Source organism: Dipteris shenzhenensis, chromosome 17 (genome assembly GCF_047967505.1).
Source record: "Dipteris shenzhenensis isolate YYH24624 ecotype China chromosome 17, Dip_SZ_1.0, whole genome shotgun sequence".
NCBI lineage: Eukaryota > Viridiplantae > Streptophyta > Polypodiopsida > Gleicheniales > Dipteridaceae > Dipteris > Dipteris shenzhenensis.
In genome coordinates, this window is record NC_141612.1 from 23,358,215 (window position 1) to 23,367,640 (window position 9,426).

Here is a 9,426-nt window from a genome sequence, read left to right on the forward strand (position 1 = left end):
TGGGGGAATTATAACTTTTATAAGGGAATTATTACTAAACATATTAATGTGCTTTATGGTGGAATTATAACCTTTTAAAACCGGAGGGCCAAGGCTTTGAGTGCAAGCAAATGGGAGTTGTCAGCTTGCTTTTCAATCTCTTTTTAGATGCTACAGTTATGGGGGTTTCTGTCTTGTTTAAATGTGTTGACCAAGACATATGCCATGCCTTCGTTTTCTGCTTCTCTTCATAAGAAGACTTTCCAAGGTCATGCCACACTCTTTCTTCATCTCACCTGTAGAGTCTATACAAGCATCATCACACAAATAGGTGGGCTCTTGCTCAGAAGGCACATCTTCTTGCAAATTCTCATTGCCTTCCCATCCTATAGTCACTACAATTCACAAGTTCATCAATACATTCCATAGTGGTTTCTTTCACATATTCCAAGGGTCAAGATTGGTGTATACCTTTAATAGAGTTTTCCTTTAGCAGCATGGGGTCATTATCCTACACTGTCATAGTTTGCTCATGTGAGGAACCTACGTGGGAGAATTGATTGTCTACAATACAAAACAAAATGAACTTGTATTCGTAAAGAAGTTGTGTATAAGTTATGCCTTCGAAATTAGTTGATGAGGGGAAATCTAGGTTAACAAGTACTCCATCCAACATTCTTGCTCTTGGCCTTCATTCTACCCACATGGTTGGTTAGCACTTCAATACTTTGCTACATAATAATATGCAATTACTAATACCATTGTCAGATAGTGCAATAATTAGTGCACATTCACTATGTACAGCTCACTTGTTAGCGTAGGAAAGGAGGAAACAAAAAGAAAACTATAAGGATAGAGAATAGCTAACAATAAAAGCTTAAAAACACATCATTTGAGTGGCACCACATGCCAACAAGGATTGAGAATACTTCGACATGGCATCTTTTGGTTCATTATGCTTTTATTGGCACTGTAAGATCATTTAAGGAGTTTTCTCGAGCAATTTTTTAAAGACTGGTAACAGCGCATACCTGACCTCAAGAGCAACCACTAGTAGGCAGCTTCTGCTACCAATTATGTGTAACCTAAATCTGACGCCAATTTTTCTTTCTTGGACATAGACTCCTGTAAATCTGCCGCCGTCTGCTTGCAATCCCTTGCAACATGGTACCCAGGCTGGTCACAGTAATACATTTCTTCTTTTTCTTCTTGCTCACACTGTCAGAAAAGTCCTCTCCTCTGTGTCAGCTTTCTTCTTGGTGCCAAGCCTTGACCTTGCCTTTGCCCAAATCAACAAAGGCCTTATCCTTGCCAGCTCCATTGAACTGCTGCTGTCAAGCCTGCACCTGAAGCACACAACAGACGAAACTCCTCAAACGTGAGGGGCTTCAATCATTCTCCAGCCATCACAATCGCAACCAACCGACTCAAGCTCCTTGAGAGCTTCCTGACCATGAGCATGGCTAGCTAATTATTGGCCAGCTTGTCGCCAATGACCACCAATTGATGTCTGGACTCAGCTTGCATATTAAACACAAATAATTCACTCACCCGCTCTTTGATATCAATTACAATGCTGGCTGACAGTCATCACAAACCCAGAATATCATGACAAGGCATACTTGGCGTATTAAGTAGAGCACACAGGATAGCCAGCTTCTTGCCGTGATCACATAAGCCATCTTTCACATAGGTCCCATGATACACAATGCAAACCTGGGACCTACATCTCATTTGCAATTTGACAGGGGTCTTTTAGCATGTCTTACTTTGAAAATGCCATGTATCCCCCAGCAGATTTACCATTCTGCCAACTTTGGTTCAACTGTCATGGCTCCTTCCATGTTTAATTTATCAATCTCATCATGTCGACCACCGTCTCATCCTCCTGCATGTGATTACGTGCATAAATGTTAGACATCAAGACATAAGTCGACGCACTCTCTTCATCCAATCGCACTGCATGTTCAAAGGCCCGTCTTCCAAGCTCCACCTTACCCCACTTTTGACAAGCACCCAACACTGTATGCCACACCTCAAGATTAGGTTGGAAAGGCATCTTCTCCACCATTGCTACCACCTCGTCTAATTGGCCTGCACGTCCAAGGAGATCAACCATGCAAGTAAGGTGCTCAATAGTTGGAGTGATGGCATAGTCTTTACTCATAGCCTCGAGGTACTTCAGGCCCTTATCCAATAGACCTGCATGACTGCATACAGTAAGAACACTAAGGAAAGTGACCCCGTTTGGCTCTATGCCTTCTCGCTGCATTCTCTCAATCATATAAAAGACGATTTCACTCTTTCCTAGCTGGGCATACCCTGAAATTACTGCATTCCATGAGACTACATCTGGAGAGACACCCTCCAGTTGCATTTGTTTGAAACAGTTCAGCGCTTCCTCACTGAGCCCATGTTCGGCATATCCTGCAATCAGTGCCGTCCATGACACTACATTTCGAACTGGAAGCTTGTCAAAGGCTTCCCGTGCTTTTGCAAGCAAGCCACATTTCGCATACATATCAGCCAACGAGCTGCCAACATAACTATCTATTTCCAATCCCCTCCTGCAAATCTCAGCGTGAATTTCTCTGCCCTTGTCTATGGCTCCGATACTGCCACACGCTTTCAAGCTGCAAACGAACGTGACAGCATTTGGGGACACACCCTCCAGTTTCATGTGCTCGAAACAGTTCAGTGCTTCCTCACCTAGCCCATGCTCAACATATCCTGTGATTAATGCAGTCCATGAGACTACATCTCGAACTGGAAGACTGTCAAACGCTTCCCTTGCTTTTGGAAGCAAGCCACATTTGGCATACATATCAACCAAGGTGGCACCAACAAAAGGATCTCTTTCCAAACCCTTTTTAGTAATCTCAGCATGTATTTCTTGCCCCTTCTCTATAGTACCTGCACTAGCACAAGCTTTCAAGCTGGAAACAAACGTGATGCCATCTGGTAGGACGCCCTCCTCTTTCATCTGCTCAAAACAGTTCAGCGCTTCTTCACCAAGCCCATGTTCAGCATATCCTGCAATTAGTGCATTCCACGAGACTACATTTTGAATTGGAAGCTTGTCAAACACTTCCCTTGCTTTAGCAAGAGAGTCACATTTGGCATACATATCAACCAAAGTGCTGCCAAGGAAAATATCTCTTTCCAACCCCTTTTTGGCAATCTCGGCGTGTATTTCTTGCCCTCTTTCCCCATCTTTCAACCTAGCACAAGCCTTTAGTAGGGCCACCAATGTGTACTTGCTAGGATATACAAAAGCCTCTTGCATCTTCTGGTACAAGTGGAGGGCATGCTGTGATTCCCCAGATTCAATATAACCTGTGATGAGAGAAGTCCAAGAATACTCATTCGGATAAGCCAACCTATTGAAAACCTGCAGAGCACCGCACAAGCTTCCGCATTCCACCAACATTGGGATAAGGTGGTTCCCTAGAGATCTATGTCCTTCCAGCCCTTTTTTGCACATGTAGGCATGCAAGCGCTTGGCATACCCTAGATTTTTCTCTTTTCTGCACTTCTGCAAGATCCATATAAAGTTTTCAACGGAAGGCAGCTGGGGCATCCGTTCCAAAGACGTGAGTGCCTCCTCTAAGCTCAGCATCTGCCAGACGCTGGCCTCTCGAAGTTCTAGCACTCGAGACCCAACGCTGACCTTGCAATTGCTGACACTTTACCCAGCCTCGGCATTCAGCGTTCGACTGTGCCTGATCACTGGATGAGTTGGCCCCGTGCATTCCCTTTGCTTAGTCTCGGACTTGTCTTGAACCCAACCTGGATTATACAAGCAGGCGACTCGCCTGTTTCAGCTCTTCGGTGCAGACTACCCTCGCCATAAGTGCTCTACCCACATTGCAAAAATGATTTGCACACGTAAAGCGCGTACACTTATTCGGTCTCATCATTGGTACTTACAATTGGAAACCACAGCCAGTGAGTGGTGAGAGACTTGAGGTGTGTCTTGTATTTTTAAACTGAAACTTGCTGTTACAATCTTCAATAAACTAGGGTGCGGTAGGCAGCCGAAGGTAAAGGCTGAATGAATTACTAAATTTATAAAAAGTCGAATTAAAGTAACAATGTTTTAAATTGAAATGAAAAATGCTTTTTTCCTTTTTTTCTTTTACCCACGAATTTTTATGCTATTTGAATAAAACCTTCATGATTGCCATTAATTAAAATCAATTTTAGGGCTCGTATTCATAAGGGCTAAAATCAATCCACGGGCTCATATTCATTACACATGGCTCACAAAGATAGAAGAAAAATATGATTTCTGTAAGTTTTGAAAGTCAAGAAAGGGAAATACCTAACTTTAAACTAAGCAGGCAATAGTAGGTCCGAGCAAATGTCATGTGTGTTTAAGTGTTCCCTTTGCGAGTACCTCAACACAGAAACAGATAAGAATTTAGAGTATGCAAAAGCAAAAGTCAACAAACAAGGTGAAATTCAAAACATATATATAATATACTTTATATAACCACACATAGTGTAGGCGAGGAGAGAGAGGCGGCACGCTTCCTTCCCCAAAGAGTTATAATCCGAGGGAACGGGCCCTTCCCCGTGCACTAAGATTGGAATCGTCGAGAATATTAGCACCGAGATTGAGTATCACAAATATGTCAGAGACTGACACATTACCTAAATCTCAATGGGCGTGTTTGTATTCCAAGTTGAGCATCCAAATTCATGTACGCACCAAGTTTGTATGTCTACTTCACTTTTTGAAAAGATGCAAAAAAACACATCTGAAATGGACATAATATTAAAATATGGTATTATTGAACAACAAATCATTAGTCTAGATTTTATCAAAATTATATATATAAATTGCTAGATGTAGTGTTGGAATGTAAACGACATTTCTGAGAATACGTTTATAAATTACTACATGTAATGTTGCAATATAAAACTACATTTCTAATCAAAGTAAAAAAGCCTTGGCTCAAAATCTATCATAATTAATTCATCGTTCAATTACATTAATATAAATTATTTTTACATGCGAGGAAAATCAAAGTTTCCTTCATCATATAAGTGTAGCACTTCAAGATCAGACGATGGGATTGACTTTGATTTTTTTCTGTGCGTGTTTATATTAGCTTGGCATTTCATCTCCTTTTTTTGTATGTAAATATTCTTCTCATTAAGAGACTTATGGATAATCTTCCAAATTTTTTTTTGGATTTGTTGATTCATCGGTACTTGTTGACGACACCATTGTTACGAAAGTAATCATCAAGAAGTCAAAGCTTACTGTATCGAGCTATATGCCTATGATGCCTTGCTTAATATTGAAAAATCTGCTAGATCTCGATCAATTACAGACCTGAAATCACACAAGTCACTACATCATTACATTACCCAACAAAAACATCCAAAATTTCTATGCATGAGTGCATTAAAGATTTGTAATATCCATGAGTGCATAGACATCCTAGATCATCCGTAAGCTTATTCTTATGTAAAAAACATGATGACAAGGCATCATACAAATCTCTAATCAATCCACAGCACTGGATTTTCCATTTCCCAAGAATGTCTCAAGCATGAACTCAGAAACTCTCTTGCATACACTGGCATCTCACAAGTAATGCATGATAATATCATCATTGGCAAGTTCAACAAATGGTTCTAACTTTGTACAATGACTTTTCCACAACTGTAGCAGAATGATCAATTTTGTCCATCTTTTAGTGAGAGAGCCAAGGGCATCTATTGTATTTATCACATGTTTGCTAAAGGCCCAAACCTCTAGCCGCTTGCTTGCCTCTTCAGTTGAGTATGAAAAGTTCAGCATGACAAACAAAGATTGCTTTCAAGAAACTCTTTCTTAGATAAAGAACGTCGCCTGTTGACAATAGAAAATCTGGTACTTTGATCTGTCTTTTGTGCTTGAAAATTCCCATTGATCTTGAGAAATTTTGCAGATCATTCGGACGAACGGCGAATGGGGCTGGTGTTAATATATCATGCTCGATCATAGGAATTGATAGCTGCTGTAGGCAAGGCATTTTGGCAACGAAGGTGTATAACTCTCAAAGGGCAATTTGGTGATTGGAAACAACCTCTAAAGAATATTATCCTTGCCCTCCTTTGCTCATCTTCCCATAAGCATAAGTATTCTGTATCTCTACTAAACTTCTTGGTAATGTTGGAGACGCTAGTAGCATTGCCTCAGCCATGTCATTCAAAACAAAGGGATTGTCAAGAAGCGGAAGGACCAAACCCCTTCTCTCTTCCGTCGTTTGAGTCAACTCATTCAGGCTTTTATGAAAACGATCTTTGAAGCGCTTGGGTTCCCAAAGCATTTCCGCTTTCATGTATAGGAAAATCAATGTCCTACAACTCTTCGTCAGTCAAATCAATGATAGTCTGTTGAGATATCGAGCTCCACTCGTGATATGCCAGGGTGACCGTTGTGCATTTATGTCACCGACTTGTTAGCTGCAGATGTGGTTGGTACACCGCCCATGAATAATAGCTGGATGACAACTATCTTTATGTACTCTAGTTAGTGGCTCAGTTAGTATGCCACCTAGGTTAGCTGAGTTTGGTTTGAGACCCACATATAGGGTTCATCTATTCCTTTTGTACTCAGAGAGAGTTCTTTTGGCTTTCACAACTAAGAAGAGGAAAACTATTTTCAGTCTCCACCTTTGTGTGTATTCCCCCATTGTGTATGTAAGAAAGTTGCAAGTGAGACTCCTTACCTCTCTCCCACTCTCTTCACATGGTATTAGAGCTCGGTTCGTGGTAAGGAGCTCAAGGAAGCAAACCAAGTTCACGGTGTCTTGGTAAGAGGATCAGTGTTGCTTTCCTTTTTCGAGTTTGGGAGCAAATCTTTGCAGGTAGCACAGCCGGAAAGTGCAAGAGTGCACTGTCTCAGATTGCGATGCCCTTCCAGTGTGGCGAGAGGGTAGTATATGCTACGGGGCCATTTCGGGGCCCGTTTTGGTAGCGGAAGTTTTCCGCAGGCACTCAAAAAGGTGCCCTATTTTTACTGTCTTACCACTGTTCTGCAGATCGATGAAAAGTTGCCACAGAAATTGCATCCTATGCCTATGCGCAGAGATATTGGGAGTGACAAAATCATTCTTATAGCCTGTTGATGCAAAATCGTCACTAGGAAGTGACTGTGTGGTCAAATACCACTTTCATCAGTTTTGCAGAGTTGCCCTTGTGAGGCAAAAGTAGTGTTTTTTGCAGTGACAAAATGTTTTTGCAATGTTCTGTAATGGCGTCTGATGCTCTTTCATAGATTTTCACTGAAAAGCTTGACAAGAACAACTTCCCAGCATGGAAGTTTAGAATGACAAATTTCCTTAAGGGAAAAGGCTATTGGGAGTTCATTACTGGAGCTGAACAAGAACCAGTTATTCCTAATGTTCCCAATCAACAGGAGTTACAGGCATTTAAAGGCTGGCATGAGAGAGCCAGGAAAGTTATGTAATGGCTGTCTATCAGTATTTCAGATTCTATGATTGTGCATATTCAGGATGCAAGCATGCCGAAGGAGGCATGGGATACTTTGACAAAAATGTATAGCACAAATACACAAGCCAGGGAAATGCAGCTCAAGTAGAAGTTGCATAATGTGCAGAGAGAAAATATGAGCATTAATGACTACCACATGAAGGTGAAGAAGATTGCAAATGCACTTGCTTTCATTGAGTCGCCAGTGGAAGATGATGATTTAATTTCTATGACCTTGAATGGTCTAGGAAAGGATTATGCACAGTTTCGGACATCCATTGCCATCCGTGAGAATTTTCTTGATTTTGGGGAGTTGATTGCTCTTCTAATTTTTGAAGAGGAGAGAAATGGTGGTGCATCTTCTTCAGGAGGAACTTCAAAAGAAGCTGTCTTCTACTCAAATGCTGGAAGAGGTAGAGGCAGAGGTAGAGGTAGAGCAAGCCAATCTGGAGGCCATGGCATAAATTAGAATATGCATCAAATTCAAGAAAATCAGTCCTATGGAGGAGGACGAGGTAACCTTAGAGGCAAGGGGAGCCAAAGAGGTTGTGGTGGATGGCAGAGAGGCCAAAATGCAAACAGCAATGAACACACTATTCAAAATTTTTGGACTTTCTCTCTTAGTTTGGACTTTTTTTTGGAGCATATCATCTCCACTCAAGTTCACTTAGTGAGCTAAAAATTTGGGTTTTTTAGAGCACTAAAGGGGTCACTTATATACAAATATGGCCTTATTAAGCTAAAAAGTCAAGTGGTGACCTCTAATTTTAAAAAAAATGGCTCAGTGAAGCTATAATTCCCAAACTCGTGCATGGTGCCCCCATCCAATAACTATAATAATAATAATAGTAGTCTCCTAACTCTAGTTCAATTTTAACACTATGAAGTGAAAATATGATACCATATGAAGAGAGTTTGTTGAATTTAGCATATAAGTGGTGTATAGATACACCATTTTTTTGAAAAAAAAGAGTTTGTTGAATTCAATATATAAGTGGTGTATAGATACACCCTTTTTTTGAAAAACAAACGATACAATAAATTATCTTATTGGTGGTGTATAGATACACCATTTGTATGGAGAAAAGCATACAAAACATTATCTTATGCATCTGAATCTCGTTCAGAGTCATCAGATTTATGTAATGTATTTGCGATTGATGGGTCAAGTCTTGCCAAATGATGTTTAATATGGACACGACTTGGATCAGGGATTGTGATACATTTTTCAACATTGTATCCATGCTTCTTTTTAAAACTTCATGTCCTCGATTTCTAGCAATGAATAATGCTACTGACTTCCACCTCTGTTAATCCCTCATTATTTGGAACCCATTCACGTTTCTTTTGCAAGCATCCCTCATAGAGTTGTTTTATTGTATATCTTCTCGGGAGATTTTTCAATGGCTTTGGTTCATACCATAAAGCTGTAAATGTTATAGGAGTTCCCTTGTCATCCCTTTCTATCTTAGTAACCTTTGCAACCCAAATTGGGCCACCTTGGTCATCCAACTCTGAACCTAGATCAGATGCCCAAACTGCAACAAATAGACCCTCTTCAATCTCATTAGATGGTATAAACTCTAGTAAGGGTTTGTCTCCCTTCCTGCCATAATATTTTCGAGGTAAAAGGCATTCCTCTGCTTCCTGCATATCTACTAACATATTTATATCCAAAGGAAAACTTGGTGACCTAGCTTGTTCCGGCCAAAACGATTCACAGTATTCAATGCTCATTAAGTTTTCTTGTCTTTCTAAAGATTGGATAAGTACTTCAGTTGATTTAATTGTCTCCAAATTCTTAGTTGATTGCTCAGGATATTTTTGCATCATACTTTAAAGATGTTTAATGAAGGCTTTCAAGCCTTTTATTTCATCTATGTCAAGTGATTTGTTTTTTGCAAGAACAAATCTAGTTTCCTCCAATGGAATTATTCGTTGTAATAAAGCATATGA

General features: G+C 40.4%; 1 protein-coding gene across 2 annotated transcripts; it reads right to left on the reverse strand.

Moving 5' to 3' along the window:
- Positions 1-922: 922 nt before the first annotated feature.
- Positions 923-3,936, reverse strand: LOC147891872 (pentatricopeptide repeat-containing protein At1g06140, mitochondrial-like). Of its 2 annotated transcripts, XM_087388378.1 has the most exons (2): positions 2,992-3,936; positions 923-2,688 (listed from the first exon to the last, which is right to left on the reverse strand). In XM_087388378.1, the coding sequence occupies exons 1-2, from the start codon at positions 3,596-3,598 to the stop codon at positions 1,826-1,828; spliced, it is 1,470 nt and encodes a 489-aa protein (XP_087244504.1). In that variant the 5' UTR covers positions 3,599-3,936; the 3' UTR covers positions 923-1,825. The 2 variants fall into 2 exon arrangements, with proteins under 2 accessions (XP_087244504.1, XP_087244503.1); XM_087388377.1 differs by having other exon boundaries at positions 923-3,936.
- Between the last annotated feature and the right edge of the window lie 5,490 nt (positions 3,937-9,426).